Source organism: Danio rerio, chromosome 17 (genome assembly GCF_049306965.1).
Source record: "Danio rerio strain Tuebingen ecotype United States chromosome 17, GRCz12tu, whole genome shotgun sequence".
NCBI lineage: Eukaryota > Metazoa > Chordata > Actinopteri > Cypriniformes > Danionidae > Danio > Danio rerio.
This window is the reverse complement of record NC_133192.1, coordinates 54650001-54675036: the sequence shown is the minus strand read 5'-3', so window position 1 is coordinate 54675036 and position 25036 is coordinate 54650001. Positions and strand designations below refer to the sequence as shown.

At 38.3% G+C, this 25036-nt stretch overlaps 1 protein-coding gene and 1 long non-coding RNA gene across 2 annotated transcripts in view; one reads left to right on the top strand and one right to left on the bottom strand.

The window, feature by feature from the left end:
- LOC141378404 (uncharacterized) overlaps nt 1–25036 on the bottom strand; it is a 154777-nt gene that overhangs the window by 71691 nt on the left and 58050 nt on the right. The window contains exon 3 of the long non-coding RNA XR_012392969.1: nt 7623–7784. This is a non-coding gene — a long non-coding RNA (uncharacterized lncRNA). The remainder of the gene's footprint in view (nt 1–7622; nt 7785–25036) is intronic.
- LOC141378388 (uncharacterized) lies at nt 9558–12608 on the top strand. Its single transcript, XM_073927698.1, has 3 exons — nt 9558–9768; nt 9915–10415; nt 10514–12608. Exons 1-3 carry the CDS (start codon nt 9708–9710, stop codon nt 10825–10827), a joined length of 876 nt encoding a protein of 291 aa, XP_073783799.1. The 5' UTR covers nt 9558–9707; the 3' UTR covers nt 10828–12608.

Below are 25036 nucleotides of genomic sequence, written 5' to 3'. Positions count from 1 at the left end.
TTTTTGGCTTTATAAACCAACACAACGGATTTGAAATGAAAGAAACCGCAGACTGTCAGCTTTAATTTGAGGGTATTTACATCCAAATCAGGTGAACGCTGTAGGAATTGCAACAGTTTGCAAATTTGTCTTCCACTTGTTAAGGGTCCAAAAGTAATCAGACAGAATAATAATCATAAATTAAACTTTTACTTTTAATTACTTGGTTGCAAATCCTTTTAGTCAATTACAGCCTGAAGTCTGGAACGTATAGACATCACCAGAGGCTAGGTTTCATCCCTGGTGGTGCTCTACTAACTGGCAACTGTCTTTAGTTACTACTTGTTCTTGGGGCATTTTGCCTTCAGTTTTGTCTTCAGCAAATAAAATGCAAGCTCAATCGGATTCAGGTCAGGTGATTGACTAGGCCATTGCATAACATTCCACTTCCTTACTTTCAAAAATTCTTTGGTTGCTTTTGCAGTGTGCTTTGGGTCATTCTCCATCTGCTCTGTGAAGCGCCATCCAATGAGTTCTAAAGCATTTGGCTGTATGTGAGCAGAAAATATTGCCTGAAACACATCAGAATGCATCCTGCTGCTTTTGTCAGCAGTCACAACATCAATAAATACAAGAGAACCAGATTCACTGGCAGCCATACATGCCCAAGCCATGTCATTACTGCCACCATGCTTCACTGCTTATGATCATGAGCAGTTCCTTCCCTTCTCCATACACTTCTTATCCCATCACTCTGGTACAAGTTGATCTCAAATCTTGATCTTATCTGTCCATAGGATGTTGTTTAAGCACTGTGGAGTGCTTAAGAACTCTAATCCGGCCTTCCTGTTTTTTTAGGCTCACCAATAGTTTACATCTTGTGCTGAACTCTCTTTATTCACTCCGGTGTAATCTTCTCTTGATTGTTGATTTTGACACACATACACCTACCTCCTGGATAGTGTTCTTGATCTGGCCAACTGAATTCTTTGGTTGTCCACCACAGTTGTTCTCTGTGGTCTTCTGGGTTTTTTGATGTTGCTGAGCTCACTGATCTTAAACAGTTGCTTTGGTCATGCCTAATGTTTTGCTATTTCTCTGATGGATTTGTTTAAGTTTTTTAACCAATGATGGCTTGCTTGACTGATAGTGACAGCTCTTTGGATGTCATCTTGAGAGTTGCCACAAACAGTACAATTTAAAATGAACTCTGGACATTTTATCTGCTCATTGCAATTGGGGTAATGAGATAATAACACACATCTGGCCATGGAACAGCTTAGTAGCCAATTGTCCAATTACTTTTGGACCCTTAACAAGTGGGAGGCACATATGCAAACTGTTGTCATTCCTACAGCGTTTGCCTGATTTGGATATAAATACCCTCAAATTAAAGCTGACTGTCTGCAGTTAATAGCACATATTGTTCGCTTCATTTAAAACAATTGTTTTGGTGTATTGAGCCAAATACGTTTGAATTGTCTTGCTGTCCAAATATTTATGGACCCAACTGTATTATGGACTCATATAATAATGGACTCAATTATACACTGCTTATTAAAGGACTGTTCTCTTATACTCTTGTGCTGTCAAAGATATGATTTTTATCTTGAAATGTTTAGACCATATGTAACGGAGGCCAGCTAGTAAGTGCTGTGCAGGTAAACCTCACTCCTCTGACCTCTAAAGGTGCTCTAGCGACAGACCCTAGAGGCCATGGTCTTTAGCCTCCTTGTTAGAGCAACCGACTCCCATGCGGAAGGTCGTCGGTTCGATCCCAGTTCGAAGCGGGTTGGGTGGTGTAGGACCGGCGGGGTTACATTGGTGCCGTGACCCGAATGGGAGTGAGGTTTAGGGGGGTGAGTGTAACGGAGGCCAGCTAGTAAGTGCTGTGCAGGTAAACCTCACTCCTCTGACCTCTCGACTCCCATGCGGAAGGTCGCCAGTTCGATCCCAGTTCGAAGCGGGTTGGGTGGTGTAGGACCGGCAGGGTTACATTGGTGCCGTGACCCGGATGGGAGTGAGGTTTAGGGGGGTGAGTGTAATGGAGGCCAGCTAGTAAGTGCTGTGCAGGTAAACCTCACTCCTCTGACCTCTAAAGGTGCTCTAGCGACAGACGCTAGAGGCCATGGTCTTTAGCCTCCTTGTTAGAGCAACCGACTCCCATGCGGAAGGTTGCCGGTTCGATCCCAGTTCGAAGCGGGTTGGGTGGTGTAGGACCGGCGGGGTTACATTGGTGCCGTGACCCGGATGGGAGTGAGGTTTAGGGGGGTGAGTGTAACGGAGGCCAGCTAGTAAGTGCTGTGCAGGTAAACCTCACTCCTCTGACCTCTAAAGGTGCTCTGGCAACAGACGCTAGAGGCCATGGTCTTTAGCCTCCTTGTTAGAGCAACCGACTCCCATGTGGAAGGTCGTCGGTTCGATCCCAGTTTGAAGCGGGTTGGGTGGTGTAGGACCGGCGGGGTTACACATAAATGCAAGCAAATAAGACAATATTAAAGGTCAAACTAAAAACCCAACAATAAAGCTTAAAACAATAGTAATTTCACAAATTACTTCATTCAGGAAGTTTTGATCCCAGACGTTTCCTAAGCTTCTTCTGATGTATCTGTAGATGCAATCGTCACACCCTCAAGTCACACCTTCTGTTTAATGACAGCGAATGAAAGTTACTCTCACATATAATCCATTATACATACATGCTTTTGAGGTTAGGATTTTCTTAAAACAAGCAACTACGATGGATCCAGTTGTAATGTTTTTGTTAATATCAATTCAATGGATTTCAGGTATTTGAAGTCCTATTTGAACTGCATTAATGTTGTCTGTTGAGATTTCTATGGATATTTTTCATTGGTTCTATATTTTTCTCAGGATTTGCTGATGTAAACGACATTACGCAGTCTCCAAATACTATGATACCTTTCAAGAAAAATGCCACTTTATCCTGCAGTCACAAAAAAGGGGATACTTACGACAGAATGTACTGGTTTCGTCAGCATAATGGACAGACTATGGAGCTGATCGTGTACACTACAAGTTATGGCACAGTGGAATTTGGAAAGCTCGACAAAACAAAATACTCAGTCAATCATGAATCTGCTGTGAGGGGTTTTCTTACTGTGATCAGTCTGGAGTCTCTTGACAGTGCCCTGTATTTGTGCGCAGTGAGTGAACACGGTGTAACAGAATCATTTCACAGATGTACAAAAACACTTCTATAATCTGTCATAATATGATATAAAAGATTACATAGACAGGTGGCACTTACGCTTAACAAGTGCAGCCTGTTATCTTAATCGTAACTCTTGTGTTTACCCAAAACAATCCAGCAAGCATTTTGTATGTGTGTGTATGTTTAATAGACATCTAATAGATCTCTAAACATAGATATCTTGGCTTTAACAAGGAAATTTAATGCTCACCAGCTGCTCTTGCATTGTGTAGCGATCTGACTGGGTAGGGGTGCCAACTTATAAATTTATAAGTAAAAATAAAATACATATTTATAAAGTCAATACTCTTAATCAGAGTATTATCTTAATCATATTAAAATCAGATTATAGGTGTTTATGTAAACATACTCAATAGCCTCTTTTACACAAACAGACCTTTCCGGAAAATTACTGGCAATTTTCCGAAAAGGTCTGTATGTGTGAACAGGCCCTTTTTGAAAATACCGTTAAATTCGTTCAGGCTATTTTTCAGAAAGAGAAGTAGTAACATTATCTGTAATTTGCCGGAATGCTGCACTGTGTGAACGCAAAAAGTGAGATTGCCGGAAAGAACGCGTGCCCGTCTAGAACGTGCTGACGTGAAACATCTACTTTAGCCAATCAGAACACTTAGACACATGGTGCTGTTCATGAAAATAAAAGCCTTTGAATATTTTTCCAGACACATTTAGCTGCTTGATGTTAGTCAAATAACTATTCTATTCCAATTTCTATGTCCCTTCTTAATGCCAACTGTGTAAATAATTATTGATAAGATGCTTATAATAAGCCATTGTGGGTTTACCTTCAAGCTCTGCTTCCTTCAGTTGCTTGACGCGTCGCGTGTGCCCGTGAAGCAGCTGGCGAGCGCCAGCACACACACATATCATGTACATCTCGATATGCGAAAGTGTCTCTATATGTTTTCATCGAAGTTGTTCACAATACTGATCCATCCACAAAGTTTGTAATGTAGTCAAATATTTACAAATACAAACGCAGCCGTTTAGAGCTCATTTCTGGTTAATGATGTCAGAATTTACCGGTATTTTGGAATGGATGTGAACGGTCTTTTCCAGAAAATTTCCGTAACGTCCTCGCCTGCATGAACAGCGCTTTTTTTTAATTTACCGGTAAAGTCGTTCTGTAAATTTTACCCACATGGAAAGAACCTATATGAGGATATATGCGCATATGAAACCGATATGCAGTATATATGCACAAATGTGTTAATATATATGCTGTATATATGTGTATATATGCCACATATTGGAAAAATTGAGGTGCATATATATGCATATACAGGCCATATAGGTATACTGTATTGCTTCTTTATATCCACATATAAGCCCTATATGGCCACAGCCATATCACCCTGCAGCCCAAGACCGGTTACTCACTGAAGCTAAGCAGGGCTAAGCCTGGTTAGTACCTGGATGGGAGACCACGAGGGAACACTAGGTTGCTGTTGGAAGAGGTGTTAGTGAGGCCAGCAGGGGGCACTCAACCTGTGGTCTGTGTGAGTCCTAATGCCCCAGTAAAAGTGAAGGGGACACTACACTGTCAGTGAGCGCCGTCTTTCGGATGAGACATTAAACCGAGGTCCTGACTCTCTGTGGTCATTAAAAATCCCATGGCACTTCTCGTGAAAGAGCAGGGGTGTAACCCCGGTGTCCTGGCCAAAGTCCCTCTATCGGCCCTTACGATCATGGCCTCCCAATCATCCCCTTCCACCGAATTGGCTCTATCACTGTCTCTCCACTCCACCAATAGCTGGTGTGTGGTGAGTGCACTGGCGCCGTTGTCCTGTGGCAGCCGTCGCATCATCCATGTGGATGCTGCACACTGGTGGTTGTGTGGAGAGACCCCCTCTCCTGATTGTGAAGAGCTATGGGTGTATGGCCATACACAATAAATGGCTATATAAATACACATTACATTACATTACTCTATGTACATTCAAGGTATGTATCTTTTGGCAACTGTCATATATGATGCCTAGCTCATATTTTCTATTATCAAGGTAATAACAATAACCAAGAAAAAAATAAAACTGCAAAAACGTATGTTTGTGCGAACACTTGAAATTGGTATCACATGTTGCTGGGATGTTATGGAATTTAACTATGGCAAATAAGTGAGAGGAGATGAAAAGCGATGATATCTACACATTTTCCTGAATCATTTACAAGGTCAATTCTTTCTTCTAAGATAATGGAAAAGAGGGAAATGTATAACACAATGGCTTGTCGTTTTTTATTTTGTCAATCAAGCCTTTTTTCCAATTTCAAGTCACTTTCAGATTCATCCCACACGGAAAGAACCTATTTATACATATATGTTTTAATATAGGTTTTGAATATATGTGACATTTAAATTGGCTGTTTTCCTATATTATATGTACATATATGACACAATTTTATATGTGTCACATATATTCAAAATCTGTATTAAAACATACGTTTAAATAGGTTCTTTCCGTGTGGGTATCACTGTGTGAAAGGACTAATGTTCCACAAGAACATAAGAATGCAAGAACAGACAAGAATGCAAATTAAAAGAAACATTTTGTGGCACTGTTAGCAAATTTTGGGCACATTTTTTACGGTGAGAGTTGCCAATAACAGATTCCAATTGCAAATAGCACACTTAAAAATGAACTCTGGACCTTTTATCTGCTAATTATAATTGGGATAATGAGATAATAACACACACCTGGCCATGGAACAGCTTAGCCAATTGTCCAAATACGTTTGGAACCTTAACACTTTGAAAAAATACGAGGTTAGGTCCCTCAATGCATAGATTCTGCAATCATTCTTCCAACCATTTGTCTGTAATTTAATAATACTGTCTTAGTACTTTTGTTATTGTGAGGGACTTGACAATTGTCTACCACTATCTCAATAGCAAAATGTGTATTTAACAATCTATTTTTTAGACAGCCTGCTTCAGGAAACTGCAATGTTTCTAATGAACAGCAGGAGGTGATGTTACTGTTAACCCACAGTCTTGTGAATAGGACATTTCTGCACTACAATACATTTCCAGTGAAAACTAACTTAGTTTTTCTTGTGCCAACTTCACATCAGCATGATCAGAACTCTCATCACTGTTTCTTTTCTCATCTACCTCTCAGGTACAGCATATTTAGCCATCTAGACTGTGAAGTATACATCTGTACATTTTAAACCACTATTTTTACATATAAAACATTTATAAATTATGCAAATATTTATTTAGTGAATAAAAAAGAACTGCATTCACAGATTTACATTTTTTATTTTGCAGATGCTTCAAATAGTCAAGACATTGGTCAGACTCCAGCTGATGTAATGAATGTTACTGGACAGTCAGAAGAGCTTCACTGTTCTCATAGTTCTTCTTCATATAATGTGATGCTCTGGTACAAACAAACACGTGGTGAAAGCTTGGAGTTGCTTGGCTTTCTTGTAGGTTCTGAAGCTACAGTTGAGGATAAATTCAAAGATAAAGTAATTCTAAAAGGGAATGCATATAAAAACAGTGTCATCAAACTAGAGGAACTTTCATCTGATGATAGTGGAGTGTACTTTTGTGCTGCAAGTGCACAGTGCTCTGGGTTTCCTTTCCTTCTTAGCAAAAACCTGGTGTTTTCTTCATCATAATGTGTAAACTGTACATCACCTGATCGATGGCCTTCTTTAGACAGTTAATTAAAACTGTAATTCCATATTGTGTCTCCAACAACATGCAGATGTGCGTGCAAAAAACACTTTCATTGTCTTATAATCTGCATTTATTTTTGCCTAATTATCCCAGTGACTCCCATATGATTCGTTCAGTGATTCAGTTGTCCCAAACCCCTCCTTAGCGAATCTAATCTGCGCTGATTGGTCCGATGACCCAGTCTGTTGCGATTGGTCGACAGCGTTCAGCACGAGACAGAGAGAAATGCCCACTATGGCTACAATATGAAGTAGCAGAAAGTATGTGAGAGCCCAATGCAGGAATGCAATAAAGTGATGCAGTTAAACACCAGCATATATACTCTATTCTTAACCCTAACCCCAAGTAATAACAACACCATACATTCAGTATTAATCTAAACAGTGGCAAAAGTTGAACTATTTAGAATATTTACCGCGCTGCTTGTGTGTAGGAACGGCTGATGGTGGCCATAGGAAGGTCAAACAGCAGAGGATCGGCAGTTCAGAACCGCATTTAAATCAATAAAGGAAGAAGCACGCGTCAGGTTTTTAACGTTGTTTTGGATGCGATATGTGTACAGCCCCATACAGATATAACCTGAGAGATACAGTACAAGCACTGATCTTTAATCTATACGTGATTACAAGCCGCGCGGGGTGTTTACAACTTATAATTACGCAATTAAACACATATTTTGCAAACTACAGAAAACAAGGCAACAATTTTAATCACACTTACATTTCATGATCCGGAGGAAGAAGAAACGGGTCCATATGAACTGTAAAAGGTGCTGACAAAGTCCCTGTCAAAGTCTGACAAAGTCCCATAGTCCCTGCTGCTCCTTCTATAGCAAACGGTCGACGAATCCTCTGTTGCAGCGTAGGTTATTGTATCAAAAATCTGAAAAACGACAGAACAAACACAGCACTAGATTGGCTATACTGTGGTGTTGTTGTTGTGAAAATGAAATTTAACCCTTTATTCCCCGCAGCCGAATTTCCATGTGTCAGTGATCACCATCTTCACGTCATGATCAGTCCCGTGATCCCCCACAAGTGTCTGAAGTGAAAGCAAGTGCAGATTTTAACAGAACTAGTAGTACATATTTGAAGTACATCGACATCGATGCGATCAAACAAAAGATCCGAACCCGTATTCGACTATTTTGCTAAAGAGTCAATAGTTTTGAACATGCTGCACTTTAAAAATTTAAAGCTCAGCTGGATGTTTTCATTCACTTAGAGCTGTGTTGCACACTGCATGAAAACTCATTTTCAAAACCCTATAATAGGGGCTCTTCTTTGGCCATTTAAGAGCATAACCGTAACTTGCAGTAAAAATGATGAACAACAGAGGGCAGTGTTGTACTTGTGGGTTCTTGTTGACTTCCCCTGAACAAGAAGGAAATACTTTCTAAATCTAAATCCCTATATAAAACCACACATAACTGTTCAGAATCATTGCTTTGTAGCCAAATTAACATTTAGTTAATCAACATGACCCTACTTATCAACTTCATTCTTGCTATTTCAATCTGTTCTACCTTCTGGATTCATGGTATGTATTTCGTTTTTTTTTTAAACAATATATTTGAAACCTGCTCACTAAAGACACTTCCAATCCCAATCTGTAGACATGTACTGTAAAAAAATGTAGGATTCCACACAATTCATTCATGTTGTCCCAACACAAATTGACTTAGTTAAGTACATATTTGGTCATGTACCGTATCGACAACTACATGCTCAAACAAAACATCCGAACCCAACTCAATTCGTATAATCGAGTCTGAGTCGACTATTTCGCTAAAGAATCAATAGTTCTAAACATGCTGCACTTTTAGATTTAAACCTCTAGATTTAAACTTTTAAATTTTGAACCTGCATGTTTTCATTCACTTAGAGCTGTTACACACTGCATGGAAGCTCATTTTCAAAATCTCATAACAGGGGCTCTTTAAAATATAAGTGTTTTGGCCATTTAGGAGCATAACCGTAACTTGCAGTAAAAAAAGATTAACAACAGAGGGCAGTGTTGTATTTGTGGGTTCTTATTGACTTCCTCTAAACAAGAAGGAAATACTTTCCAAATCTAAATGTATTTGTAAAAGCACACACCACTCTGTTCAAAATACACTGCTTTGTAGCCAAATTAACATTTAGTTCATCAACATGACCCTACTTATCAACTTCATTCTTGCTCTTTCAATCTGTTCTACCTTCTGGATTCATGGTTTGTATTTCGTTTTTTTTTTAAACAATATATTTGATACCTGCTCACTAAAGACACTTCCAATCCCAATCTGTAGACATGTACTGTAAAAAAAATGCAGGATACCACACAATTCATTCATGTTGTCGCAACACAAATTGACTAAGTTAAGTACATATTTGGTGATGTACCGTATCGACAACTACGAGCTCAAACAAAACATCCGAACCCAACTCAATTCGTATATTAGAGTCTGAGTCGACTATTTCGCTAAAGAATCAATAGTTTTAAACATGCTGCACTTTTAGATTTACACCTCAGCGGGATGTTTTCATTCACTTAGAGCTGTTACACACTGCATGGAAGCTCACTTTTAAAATCTCATAACAGGGGCTCTTTAAAATACAAGTGTTTTGGCCATTTAGGAGCATCACCGTAACTTGCAGTAAACAAAGATTAACAACAGAGGGCAGTGTTGTATTCGTGGGTTCTTGTTGACTTCCTCTGAATAGGAAGGAAATACTTTCCAAATCAAAATGCATTTGTAAAAGCACACACCACTCTGTTCAAAATACACTGCTTTGTAGCCAAATTAACATTTAGTTCATCATCATGACTCTACTTATCAAATTCATTCTTGCTCTTTCAATTTGTTCCACCTTCTGGATTCAAGGTATGCATTTCATTTTTTTAACAATATATTTGAAACCTGCTCACTAATCAGCAACACTACAGACAATTCCAAACCCAAATCGGTAGACATACACTTTGTTATATTTGCTTAATCTGCTTCATTGTTTTATCTTTTATTTTTTGTAGGTTCCCCCCTCAGTGATAAAGTTGTTCAGAGTCCCCCTGACATGATTATTTTATCGAGTCTAAGCGAGTCTCCAGTGCTTCAGTGCTCCCATAGAGACTCAAGCTATGACCGTATCCTGTGGTATAAACAGCTCCAGAACAAACAGTTTATTTTTCTGGGATATCTCCTTGGTTCATCGCATCACTTAGAGCCGGGTTTTATAAATAAGTACACATTCGCTGGAAATGGAAATACAAATGCTAACTTAACTATTAAGAAGCTTGAGTTTAATGATACTGCCACATATTTCTGCGCTGCATCTACACAGTGCCACACATGTGGTGCACCCCCTCTACAAATACTGCAGACATTATTACGTGATTTACTGTCCAAACATCTGCTTAAGTGTGATGTCACATCCTGTGTTTGCTACCTCAGAAGTCTTCAGACTGCCACTCTGGGCTCATTCAACATGTTCAGAGTTTTGGTCGTGGTTCTTGCGTCTGTATTCTGGCAACCTGGTAATTCAGTGGCTACTAGCTACACTAGCTACAAAAATACAAAAAAAAATATACATTTTGGTATTAATTCATTATTATGATCATCTTCTTTCACCCAGGACCTGTTAGTAGCAGTAAAGTTCACCAAAGTCCTCCTGATGTTCTGTTGAAATTCAATAGCACATTGGATCTCAAGTGCAGCCACAGCGATACTAACTATAACACAATTTTGTGGTACCAGCAGCTGACTGCCTCTTCAGAACTGAAGCTCATTGGATATTTGTATTATAAAAGTGTAACTATCGAAACTGAATTTAAAGAGCTCTTTGAGGTGAGTGGAGATGGAGAGAAAGAAGCTCATCTCCACTTTCTTAAATTAAGGCAAGCTCAAGACGACGGCATGTACTTCTGTGCTGCCCGAGCACAGCACTAAAAACTGTGCGTTTTCCCTAACAAAAAACAAATGAGATCTAATCTGTTAGACATAACAGCTTCATTTCCTGTCAGGTGGGGGCAGTGTGTCTTCATGCATCAATTCTTTTCCGTAGGCAGCTTCTACATTGATTGAATTCACATCAGATCTGTCACTTCTACAGTACTACTAAAAGAATCAACTGTATGAACCTATAATGTTTCTGAACCTGATCATATATATAAATTTGGCATCATTAGTCTCAGGTAATGTTGATAGTTTTTCAATACTCATAACATTCTTTGATAATAATTTGTAATGATGATTATCATTTTTTTCCAACAGGTGAAAAGGAGGACAAGACTGTTCACCAGAACCCTCTTAATCTAATAATAGATCACGGAGATTCTCCTGAAATTAAGTGTTTCCACAAAATCACAGGCTATGACCGTTTGTTGTGGTATAAGCAATCCCAGAACAAAGAGTTAACATTCATGGGATATCTTATCGGTGACTCTGGAAACCCAGAAAAACCTTTCGAGAACAAAATTACCATTCAAGGGAATGCAAATAAGCTTCATGGCTCTTTAACTCTGATCAATGCTACAGCAGAAAGCGATTCGGTTTATTTCTGTGCAGCCTATTACACAGTAACACCAAATGTGTTCCTCCCCTACAAAAACCAACTGTTATAAAATACTGTCTGGTCCAACACCTGCGATAAACCACTGTTTGATACTGTAAGGCTCCGTTATAAAATCTAGTGATTGATATGGCATGCCTTACTACTCACAGAGACAGCTGTCATCTAATGTAGCATCAAACATTAAACTGAACTAAGTGTTTCAGGCATGTCCCACCAGGAGGAGGCCACAGGGAAGACCCAGGACATGCTGGAGAGGGACTATGTCTCTCGGCTGGCTTGGGAATGCCTCGGGATCCCCCCGGAGGAGCTGGAGGAAGTGTCTGGGGAGAGAAACGTCTGGGGTTTTCTCTTAAGACTGCTGCCCCTGCGACCCCGGCCCAGGATAAGCGGATGAAAGTGACATGACAAAACATGTTGACCCATGTAATGTGTTTTTACTTAATTAATCTCTGTGACTAAATCTCTAAATTGAACTGTCAACTCTAGCCTTATTCCTTAAGTTACCTTTAGTACCTTCACACATGACTAAATCTGTCCTAAACATTAACCAATCGAAAAAACTATAGTACCCATGCATTAAACCTGTCATAACCAACCCTAAACCGCAGGCTTTGGAAGAACCACCCCCCACTGACAAAGGTCCAGAATTTGTCCCATACATGAGCTAATTTGTTCTATTTTGACTATAGGACAAACTGTATAAACAATCTCACGGCAATTCGTAACTTTTTGATTTAGTGGCTAATTCATATGAATTCATACAATTTAGTATGATTTGCTCATCCCCCAATGACAGTTGGGTTTAGGGGTGGGGTTAGGTGCCACGCCTCCTTTTTAAAATCATACAATTTTGTACAACTGAACTCGTACAAATTCATACAAATTAGCTACTAAACTAAGAAAATGTGAAATACTTACGTTTCCACATGAGATCAGGCTGAAATAACCCATTGAAGAACCCTTGGCTGTCACTCCGGCGTGACTTCAGATAATCAATTTTGACCAATGCAATCAATTCTTTTTTAGGAGTACAGCATTTGCTGTGCAAGAAAACATACACTCTGACGTAAGTGAAGTTATCTTCCACTACTGATCTACTGTATTATTGTTAAATAGAGAAAACATTCACAAGAGAAAAAAGTTCACAAGTAGCTTTTATTCCAAAAATAAATAAATAAATCCAATTAAATGAATGAAGCACCAAAAATGGTCCATTTTCAATTTCATTTCTAATAACAATTAAGCTGTTGTTGTTATTTATGAATTTTCAAATGTACTTTTTTACAGGAGAGGCTAGTAAAACTATTATTTATTATATATTTTGTATTATTCAAATGATCAAATTCTGTCTGAGGAAAGCTGTGCTGGCTAGTTTATTTGCGTAATAAATAACAATAGGCCACAATTTTTAATTAAAAACTAACAGATTCCAATATTTTTTATGATATATGATGTAATAAACCTGTATTTAAAAAATATATTTTACATTTTTAGCAAATAATTTGGTCCATTAAAAAATGTGTTTGGGATCACCCACCAACAAGCTTTATCAGAAATAAATAAATAGTGCTAAAAATATCAATAACATGTAGTATTTAGACCTCATAATTCAATTAAAAATTATGTGTATAACTCCATAAAGGTCCACTTTTTGAAAAAAACTTAAAAGATAATAAATAAATAAATAAAGAAACCAAGAATCACCCCATTTTACCAGGCTGGCTAAGGGCCTAAAACTATACCACTAAACCTCTCACTAATTTCAACCAATACCTAAACCTATCCATACCACTAGCCCTAATCTTAACCAAATCTCTAAACATATCCAAAAAGAGTGAGTAAAGTATTATGTAAATGAACTGTGCATTATTATTTTAAAATATTTAATCAAGTCAACATTTAATGTAACTAATCACTTTGTGTAGCACTAAATCCACATTTTACCCATATCACTAATCATGTCACTTACCTTAACCAACCTTTAAACCTATGAGTGAAGTAGAAAATATATGTCGGCTGAAACTTTTGTCCATCAGGAATGGATTTGATTTGTTATTATTGGATGATTAGTTGTCCTTGGACAAGAATATGGAGGCACAAAAATTACAGTATATACACTGTAAAAAGTGTATATTTATATAAGTATATACTTTAAAAAAGTGAGTTGCCTTAAAATTAAGTAAATTAATTGTGCAAGTTACATAAAAAAGCAATGGTTTTACCCAGTTTTACAGTACATTCATTAAGTCATTCATTTCCTTTTCAGCTTAGTCCCTGTATTAATTAGGGGGAGCCACAATGGAATGAATCACCAATTATTGCTTTGTTTTATGCAGCGGATGCCCTTCCAGCCACAACCAGAACTAGGAAACACCCATACACATTTATTCATGCACACACTCATACCCAATCTACACCCAATTCATTTGAATCAATTCATCTAAAGCACATGTTTTTGGACTGTGGGGGAAACCGGAGCACCCGGAGGAAACCCACGCCAACACATGGAGAACTAGTAGACTCCACACAGAAATGCCAACTGACCCAGCCAAGACTTGAACCAGCGACTTTCTTGCTGTGAGGCAACAGCGCTACCTATTGCACCAATGCACCGCACTTTACAGTACATACACACAAAACAAATGGAAAATGCAATGTTAAGTCAAATGTAAACTACTCGTAGGGCATTCAAGCAACTCTAGTGAGGATCTGCGTACATTGCTTTGATCTGTTTTCGAAGGAGGGGCTTATCTTTTACATTACTGTGTGTTCAATCCCCTATTGTCCTCAAGTGCAGCTATAACTGCTGTGTTTCATTACAAAACTCACCAAAAGAAAACCAAAAATGTTTGGTTTACTCCTTTTGCTCACGCTTCCTCCATTAGGTAAACAAAAATAAGTGAATGTCTATTGCTAAATTATATTATTGACACATTTATTCAGGCACGTTTTAGCACAATAATGTTTATACTGGATTCTTTTTACAGTAATCCAGACTAATATTTTTCTATTCCCTTTCATATATTAATTTTCTTCTGTTCTCACTTTCTTCAACAGATTTGGGATTAAAGCAGTCATCAGATCTCTTTAAAACCGAGAACCTCAATGCGACCATATCGTGCTCCCAGATTGGAACATCATACAACAGCATGTACTGGTTCAGACAAACACGCACTGAGCCACTGGAGATGATTGTTTATTTCTATGTCGGATTACCCAACTGGGAGAATAATTTTGACAAGCGAGCAAAGGCTGAGAAGAATGGAGCATCTTTAGAACTGACTCTTTTTAAAGTACAGAGCTCTGACAGTGGTGTTTACTACTGTGCAAAGCAGGATGCACATCAGTGGAACCCAATATATAACCTCAACAAAAACCTGCAGCTCTGCCCTGCAGATTAACATCTGACACCTGCTCCCATTGAACAAAACGCTGCATGCATGAGTAAATAAAGATTTTTTTTGTATGAAAATATTTAACACTTTTCCACATGTAGAGAGTTTTAGGGTGCTTTCACACCTGTGGATCGATTCCTTTGTTCCGAAACAGGATTTAAAATTATTGCAATGCTGCTCTTTGTACCGCAGTTCGCATTCACACGGCAAAGTTTCTAAACAAACCAAAAGAGCTAAAACAAGTCATGTGCGAGGTCCATTAGCTACTCATAAACACCACATTAACATTCTAGAGCTTCAAATTCCAGCCCAGGCTCATATATTGATATGTTCCCCTATATGTATATATATATATATATATATATATATATATATATATATATATATATATATATATATATATATATATATATATATATATATATGTCCCAGGAGGAACTTTTGTTTGCAGTTTTTGTGAATCCACTAAAGGCCACTGTGTATGCTTTTTAAAGAGCCCATATTATACATGAAATAGGGTCATATCTTGGTTGTAAGGGTCTCCAACAACAGTTTAATATGCATGCAAGGTCAAAAAAACACTTTCGTGGTCTTATAATCTGCATTTATTTTTACCTAATTATCCCAGCGACTCCCGTATGAATCGTCCAGTGATTCATTTGTTCCCAAACCCCTCCTTAGCGCGAAGCTAATCTGCGCTGATTGGACCAATGACAGCCTGTTGAGATTGGTCGACTGCCTTCAGTCAGAGAGTGAAATGCCCAACAGCTAATCAGCAATATAAAAGTAATCACAGTTCATACACGCTCGATAGTGTAGGCGTGGATTTTAGCTGCCAGTGGGTCAATGTAAATACAGACTATGGACTTGAAAATTCAGACGACTAACTATTTTATTGAGCAAAAACTCCAAAAACAGTTGAGGAGATCTCCTAGCTTCTCACTCTGCTCTTTTCACAGACACACACACACACACACACACACACACACACACACACACACACAAACACGCACTTAACCCTGCTCCGGACGACAACGCGTGCGCACACACACACACACACACACACACACACACACACACACACACACACAAACACACAAACACACACACCTCCGGACGACAGCGCGCACACACAGACACACACACTACTCCTCGTCCACGGAGCTCCGTTAACAAAGCAGCACGCGTCGCGTTTTAACGTGACTTTGCACGCGATAAGAGAATATAGCCAGTTAACCTGATACAGTACACTCGGTTACAAGTAACAAATCACAACTAAATACATTTGCAAGCTCGAGTCAACGAGGCAACTTTAATCGCACGTACTTACACTTGAGAATGGAGGAAGAAAAATCCATCCTGACGTCCATCAGTAAGTTACTCTTTACTGATCCTTCCTTTAACAAACGCTGATGAAGTATTCTTTGTAGCATGTAGTTTCCAGAAGTTTCCAGTAGTTTCCAACTGCTTGGCTATAATGCTGAGGTTTCATCTTTGGGTAGAGACTCAATATATCCATCTGCAGTGTGACTTCAATCGACCGGCATGTTTGTGTGTGTGTGTGCGTGTGTTTGTAGGTGTGTGTGTGTGTCTGGGTTTCTGTGTCAGAGGGCGGGGCCTCAGGTTTGAAATCTCCCGGGTTTGCGCGTACACGTGAATAACTTGGTTTCGTTCATACGTCATGGCGAAACACCTAATGAATCTGTTTCAAGGCGACTCGTTTGAAGCACTATGAGTCGACTCTTTTATAGATGAATCAACAGTTTTAAACACTGTACACTAGCAGATTTAAGCCTTAGCTGGATACTTCACTTCACTTAGAGCTGTGTTACACACTACATGGAGGGGAATTTTCAAAAACCCATAATATGGGCTCTTTAAGATCTCAAATTTCTATCCCATGTGCCATTCGTTCCTGCTGTTCTCATGTAAATCCACCAGAGGGCATTGTGTACACTTTTTCAGATCTCTAATTTCTCTCGCAAGTGCCGTTCGAACTTGCTGTTCTCACATAAATCCACCAGTGGCCGCTGTGTAGCTTTTTCAGATCTCAAATTTCTCTCACAAGTGACATTCGTTCCTGCTGTTCTCACGTAAATCCACCAGAGGGCATTGTGTACGCTTTTTTAGATCTCTAATTTCTCTTGCAAGAGCCATTCGCACCTGCTGTTCTCACGTAAATCCACCAGTGGCCGCTGTGTATGCTTTTTTAGTTCTCAAATTTCTCTCACAAGTGCCATTCATGCCTGCTGTTCTCATGTAAATCCACCAGAGGCCGCTGTTTATGCTTTTTCAGATCACAAATTTCTCTCCCAAGTGCCATTCGTTCCTGCTGTTTTCACGTAAATCCACCAGAGGACATTGTGTACGCTTTTTCAGACCTCTAATTTCTCTCGCAAGTCACGTTTGAACTTGCTGTTCTCACATAAATCCACCAGTGGCCGCTGTGTATGCTTTTTAAGATCTCAAATTTCTCTCACAAGTGCCATTCATTCCTGCTGTTCTCACGCAAATCCACCAGAGGGCATTGTGTACGCTTTTTTAGATCTCTAATTTCTCTTGCAAGAGCCATTCGCACCTGCTGTTATCACGTAAATCCACCAGAGGCCGCTGTTTATGCTTTTTCAGATCACAAATTTCTCTCCCAAATGCCATTAGTTCCTGCTGTTCTCACATAAATCCACCAGTGGCCGCTGTGTACGCTTTTTCAGATCTCAAATTTCTCTCGCAAGCGCCATCCACACCTGCTGTATTTGCATAAATCCACCAGAGGCCACTGTTGACTGAGTGACCAACCGACCGATCCAAACCCAACCAATAGTGTTTTCAAAAGCACCAATTGACTCGATCGCCCTCTTTTCTAAACGCAACGGACAGTGTTTTCAATCAAGAAAAAGAAAAGCCCTCATCTAATTCATACCCTGTTTTCACCCTATTATTTACTTGCTTGTTTTAGTTTTTGCCTTTTGTTTTTGTTTTACCTGATGACCGCATCAATAAAAGAACTGTTTATTGCTGTTTGCAGATGTTTTGTGACATTTTTGCTGAACTTAATTAAAATAATTAGGGACAATATTATGTACAAATATTGTAAGGTTGATTGTTTTAATTTATAATATATTTAAATACTATTAAAGTAAAAGAAGAAGTTAAATTGCATAAAAATTTTGACCATTGGAGTTAAAAATGGGTTCCATTTCAGAATGAAATGGAACACTCTTTCCTTTATCATGGCATACATCCAACTAAAACCATATCTGAAATAAGACAAAAAAACAGTAGGGTAGTGCAAACTGATGGTTGGAAGATAAGGAGGAAGATTTGAATGCCAGTTTGCACTGTTGTGGAGAAATACTGTCTTCTTGAATCACTCTCTGAAAGAGGAGGAGAGCAACCACTAATACACCTAACCACCATATTGCTAATTGCTGTGTTGTCAGCACCAATTTCTGGATAGGCAGGGCAGAAAAGAGACACCCTAAAGGTATTCCCACTGATTAAAGATTATGAGGGGAAGTACATTTTCCCAAATTAATAATCTGCACATATACATATTTTATAACAAACACACATAAATCAATACTAATCCTCCTATTAACAAGTTATTTTTTAAAATTAACATTAAGAAAATATTCAGAAATGTAAAATCAACAATGAGAAAAATGGCAAATCAAAGCACTAGCTGAACATGGTAGAATCGATTTAGTTGAGTTTGCATGTTATTTATTGATTGATTTGTATTTTGATCATAACCAGTAGGAGTCTCTATTGAGCTTAAAGAACACATATTTATCAAGGGAAGTGAAACAGCTGTTATACAATGTGGCCTCAGATTATTACAGTGTTTCATTTCACACACACTCTTCAGTCATCTCTCTCACGCACACACACACTGCTGCACATTTACTGAATCATCAAAATGGCATTTATAATATTGATGACTTATTTAATAACACTGCCCATCAGGATCTCAGGTAAATTATTTAATCTCCACCTTTCAGTTCTACAGTTTATGTTTTTCCCGCCGACTTCTACTAAATAAATAAAACTCAATTTGAAACAGGAGAATCACTCAGTGACAAAGTTCATCAGACTCCAGCTCAACGTCTAATAACAAAAGCAGAGACAACAGTTCAACTCAACTGTTCTCACAGCATTAAAGACTATTATGTGATATTATGGTATCAGCAGGAGAAGAATGCATTAAATCTCATTGGATATGTGTCTTACAAAGCCGTGACTATTGAAAAAGAATACCAAAACCAGTTCAGTGTTGAAGGAGATGGTGCAAAATTCAGCACTCTGAAAGTCACAATCGAAAGGCAACATGTTGGGAGTACTGCAATATATTACTGTGCTGCCAGCAAAGCACAGTGATAAACACACATTAATCCCTCCTACAAAAACCTTCTGTTAAATGCCTTTACCACATGATTATTAGCACTAGAATATGCTCGTAATACATTCCAAGTTTGTTATCATAAAAGTATGGATGCTACATGATATGCAAATTTTGAATATCATACTATTATCTTTTATCTTTCTCGAATCTGATTGGCTGATAGCCGTGAGATATTCAAGTAATATCAGTACCCGTACAGCCTCTTTACCCTTTGTGTATTACTCCGCCCACATACAGCCAGCAACAACCAGAGACACAGTTTGACAAATATTACTGCTGTTAGACAACAAAATGTACTTTTGAGGCTTTTTTTAGTTGAGAATGTAGTTGTTTAGATTGCAACTATGCAGCTTATTTGTAAAAAATAGTGCCTATTTTAAAATATTTACAATTTCTGAGAGAGCTCGTCGACGGCCGTTAGCCTGCCATAATGTAGACCAAAGACGGTTGACGTTTTCTATCCACAAGATGGCGACAGAACCGTTTAATAAGCCCTTACGCTTAAAAGCTTATAACAGTCTGATTTCTAACTACAGAAGATCAAATTATTATTAAACTGGTAAACATACCTGCCAATATTCCGGTTTTCCTGGGAGTATCATGTATCTCACGCAACCATCCTGTTTTTTATTTCTCCCGTAATTTCACCCACCCTGCTCTTTGGTTCAGTCTGCAAACACCCCCGGGTTACCATTTTTGGTACAGTACCCAATCACAGTGGTCGGCCAAAACTTAAAAAAAAGACTTAAATATTATAGATAATATATTTAAAAGACCTTACTTCATTAAACACCACTTGGAGAACTTCTGAAAAAGAACCAAAATTTCACAGGAGGGCTAATAATTTTACCTTCCTCCACAGTTGATAGATATAAAGTAAAAATTATTCCACATTCAATTTGTTTACATGAATCTAAAAGCTATAATTATTGTTTTAAATGTATATTTCTGTAAATTAGTTTTCTTTATGGACATTTTTGTCAAGGAATGGGGGTGATGAAGAGGAGGCGAGGACCCAAATGCGGAGAATGAAGAATTTATTGAAAAATAAAACAAAATCAAAACTCAAATCTCCCCATGTGGGGAAAAACACAACATTATATTATACATGTAACTAGACAAGATCTGGAACTTGGCAGACACAACTTTAAACCACTGTTGTAGAGCAGAATCAGCAAACCTCGTACAACAGGGAAGGAAACAATCAACAACGGACCAGCACAGAACAGAGCACACTAGGAGATTAAATAGGAAAGACACCAATTAACAGACAGGCGGACAGGTGAAAATAATAATTACAAACAGGATAACAAGGTGGGTGGGACAAGACAATAGACGGGAGAGCGCATGACAGAGACGAGACAAGCCATGCGCTCACATACACAGGACAAGAACATGCAGCCAATGAGAGAAGTCATTAACCGCATGTTCATGACAACACAAACACAACACTGAAGCACACGACAAAAGCACGTGACCACAATGTAAACACAGAGCCACGTGCTTTGACAACAGACGCAAGACACGAGCACACGGTGAATGAAAGCACTCACCGTGCGCTCACACACGCAGCGTGCATGCTTCATCCCAGCGCCGACCAAAACCGAAACCAACAAGACTGAGACGCTGGGAATGAAACACCACGCTGCTGACAGACGAACAGAAACACGAGTACAAGAGCGCACGCGTCTGAGGGACGCACAGAGACGGAAACAGGACCAGACATGGGTAGTGTCCGAGTTCTGCCATCAAAAAAAGAATTTACAAGACCAGAGTGGCAGAACCCTGACAATTTTGGCCTTTAATAATGTATTTTTTTTGTAATTTTCTGGAATTCAACAAAATACTGTATAACACATTAGAAAGTAGAACTACATGAATGTGGGCAGGGGCGGACTGGCCATCTGGCAGTTCTGGCAAATGCCAGTAGGGCCGGACCAATTTTTAAATGTGGGCCGGTCAGTTTTTATTTATATGTATTGTTTTTACGTGGAGGCAGCTTTTATATCTTGCTAGATGTGATATTATGATGATGATAATAATAATAATAATAATAACAATAATAAATGTTAAGCATTTGGACCAATCGTGACGGCCGCCTGATTTCAAGATGGGCCAACCCAATCTGAGGTTACCCGGATGTATTCAAAATCTGGCAAGAATGTCATATTATTTCACCATCTGTACATCAAAATAAATAGTGAATGTGCGTGTACGTGGGTGGGGCTATGTATTATGGGCTGATGTGGCTACAGTGCCAGGGCTGATTTTTTGTCCCAGTCCGCCCCTGAATGTGGGTAATTTAAATTTCATCTGATGACAAGATATACAATAATGACACTGATTTTTCTTCTGATCTGTTTTAAACCGAGTTAATCTCCCTTTTCAGTAGGTGGAGCTCTACATCAACACATTCACTTTAGGGAGTAAAATGAGCTATGAAATAGATACTTTTACAGCATCACACTTCTGTGACATATTACTGCTGCTCAGATGAGTTCACATCATCTTTCAGAGCTTTGCTCAAGTTACCGTGAGTCAAAATGAAGACTGTCTTCATACTTGCTGTGGCACTGCTCAGTTTCTCAGGTATAGCGTTTATCTGTATTAGTATTTTCCTAAATGTTCTCATTTCTTATTTGAGATAAATATATATTTCTTCTTTTTACAGGATTTTCCCAAAGTAACAAAGTCAATCAGTCTCCACCTGATTTAATTTACAATCAAGGAGACGATGCAAAGATCCGCTGTCAACACAGTGTGGGCGGCAATTACAATCAAATCAACTGGTACAGACAAAACCAGGACCTTAGTTTCACTTTCATGGGATATTTACTTCTACAAGGGCCAAATCCAGAAAAGGAGTTCTCCAAGAAAATAGATATGTCTGGGAATGGACAAAGTGATGGATATTTGACCATTAAGAGTCTCCTATATAATGACAGCGCAGTGTATTTTTGTGCTGCATATGACACAGTGTTTAATAGTCCGACAATTCAATACAAAAATGCACTCTTTGATAATTATAACAAGGGGCAATGGTTAAGTATCTTCATTCACACCTGCTTCTGTGGTATTTACTGTTTTTGAAACTCTGCCAGATTTTATGAAAACATAAATCAACTGTGAGGAACAATCCAGTACACAAGATAGTATGTGCAGAGGAGTACTGGAGCTTAATCCAAATATCTGTCATTTTAAGAGTTCACACATAGCTCGTGATTGATTATAAAGCTTGTTTGGCATGCTGTCCCGGGAGAAAGCCTTGGCCTCATAAGATCTTCGAGCCCGAGGCTCCCTCCTGTTTGCAAGGCGAGAGGGAAGTTTGAGCTCGGGTAGATCTCGAGAACTCCCCTGCTGTAGTAGCTAATGAACAGATAGTGATTGCGCCTAAGAAATAACTATACTGACTATGAGCATGTCCATGGTGCCGACTGGATAAGTCAAATAACTAAATTGCATGTTTTTGGATGGTGGGTGGAAATTGGGGGGAAACACACAAGGGGTGGACGGATCAATCCTAATATTAATAGTATCGATAACACCGTTGGTATTGATATCGGATCAATAGTAGCCTTCCGAGATCAATACTTTTATTTAACTTTCATCTAATTTACGTTAAAAGAACATTGCTCCTGTTTTATATAAGAGTGGACATGTCTCTAAATACCCCGCTCCTTTTATATCTCATATGCACTGTTGCTCCTCTCTGCTCTGCTGATATTAGTTGTCATTTCATCATGCGATTGGCAGCGCCAAAGCGTAAGCACTTTTGGCTGCTTTGAGATGACGGGAAAGAGAAAGGAGCTCTGTTTGGGGTTATTTTACTGCAGTAAACGGAAATATTTCAAACTGCGATGTTTGTAGAAAGCCTATTCGATACTACACCACAAATCTACACAAACACAAGAGAGCCAAGTCTGCTAGTTCTATGCCTCAAGACCTGCAAGAAGATCCAACTTCTTCCAACCACTGCATTGACAGCAGAAATGTAAATATTCCACAGAAACCTTGTCTTAGTGTGTTTCAGTAAAAGATATTTTAATCAATTAGATGCTTATAACTGATATTCATTAATAACAAAATCTTCCACAGTTCTTTGTTATTTTAGAATAGGGTTTACCTTACCTAATTCACCTTCATGAGTCTCCTATGCACTTCATTTATTGTACATTTAGTAATTTTAGTTTAGTTATTTTTAGTTTAGTTACTTGTTTACTCTTGTTATTAAATACACATTTATTACAACTGTATCTTCCTTGTGTTGATGATACAGTAAAAGGCTCTACAGGTCAGCTGACCTTGACATTTGTATATTTTAATTAACAATATTTGCTTGTTAATTATTTTAACAATTATGATGCCCTGTTTAAAAAAAAAGCTATTTAATTGTTATTTCTACATTAATTGGTGCCTACGTGTGAGGCTAAAATATCAATATTAATATCACTACCAATATATTGATGTTAGTATTTGTTACAAAACAAATTATGACTACATTTATCAGTGCCCCTGTGTGAGGCTAAAATATACAGTTGAAGTCAGAATTATTAGCCCCCTTTCAATTTTTTTTCTTTTTTAATTATTTCCTAAATGATGTTTAACAGAGCAAGGAGATTTTCACAGTATGTCTGATAATATTTTTTTCTTCTGAAGAAAGTCTTATTTGTTTTATTTCGGCTAGAATAAAAGAAGTTTTAATTTTTTTAAACACCATTTTAGGGACAAAATTATTAGCCCTTTTAAGCTTATTTTTTTCCCGATAGACTACAGAACAAACCATCATTATGCAATAACTTGCCTAATTACCCTAACCTGCCTAGTTAACCTCATTTACCAAGTTAAACCTTTAAATGTCACTTTAATCTGTATAGAAGTCATTAAAAATATCCAGTAAAATATTATTTACTGTCATCATGGCAAACATAAAAGAAATCAGTTATTAGAGATGAGTTATAAAAACGATTATGTTTAGAAATGTGTGAAAAGAAATCTACTCTCCATAAAATAGAAATTTGGGAAAAAAAGAAGCGGGGGCGAATAATTCACTGGGGCTAATAATTCTGACTTCAACAGTAATTATCAATACCAAAATATTGATGTTAATATTTGATAAATCCAATTGTCACAACAAATGGAACAGGGTTGGAACAACATACATGGAAGTAGATTAATCTACATCCTTTAATTAGCTGTCATGCACTCTATTCAATAGGTGGAGCTCTAATTCAAACACTCATATGACCCAAGAAATAAGCATGTTTAGCATCATAATTTTGTGTCATTGCCAGCCTAATGTTCTTACATTAACTTTCAGAGCTTTTCTTCAGATACAGGGTGTTAACATGAGGATTGTCATCATTATTGTGATCACACTGATCACTTGCTCAGGTAGAGCTCTATTTTTAATTTTATTTGATTAAATCTTTTGTCTTTACTGATTTGAGATGAATACGTCTTTCTTCTTTTTACAGGAATTTCTCATAGTAACAAAGTTAACCAGTCTCCTCCTGGTCTGATTCAAAAACAAGGAGACGATGCAAAGATCCGCTGTCAACACAGCGCGGGGAGCAGTTACAATCAAATCAACTGGTACAGACAAAAGCAGGACGGTGGGCTCATATTCATGGGATATTTAGTTGGAACAGAAAAAACCCCAGAACCAGATTTCTCTGAGAAAATAGATATGTCTGGCAATGGAAGGAGTGATGGAACTTTGACCATTAAGAGTCTCTTATCTACTGACAGTGCAATGTATTTTTGCGCTGCATATGACACAGTGTTTTC

What these genes read in the sequence shown, in the direction of transcription:
- LOC141378388 (XM_073927698.1), top strand. Translation starts at nt 9,708, where the DNA reads ATGACTCTACTTATCAAATTCATTCTTGCTCTTTCAATTTGTTCCACC. An exon ending in TTCCACCTTCTGGATTCAAG is followed by an intron (nt 9,769 to 9,914) that starts GTATGCATTTCA and finishes TATTTTTTGTAG; the next exon opens with GTTCCCCCCTCAGTGATAAA. An exon ending in GTCTGTATTCTGGCAACCTG is followed by an intron (nt 10,416 to 10,513) that starts GTAATTCAGTGG and finishes TCTTTCACCCAG; the next exon opens with GACCTGTTAGTAGCAGTAAA.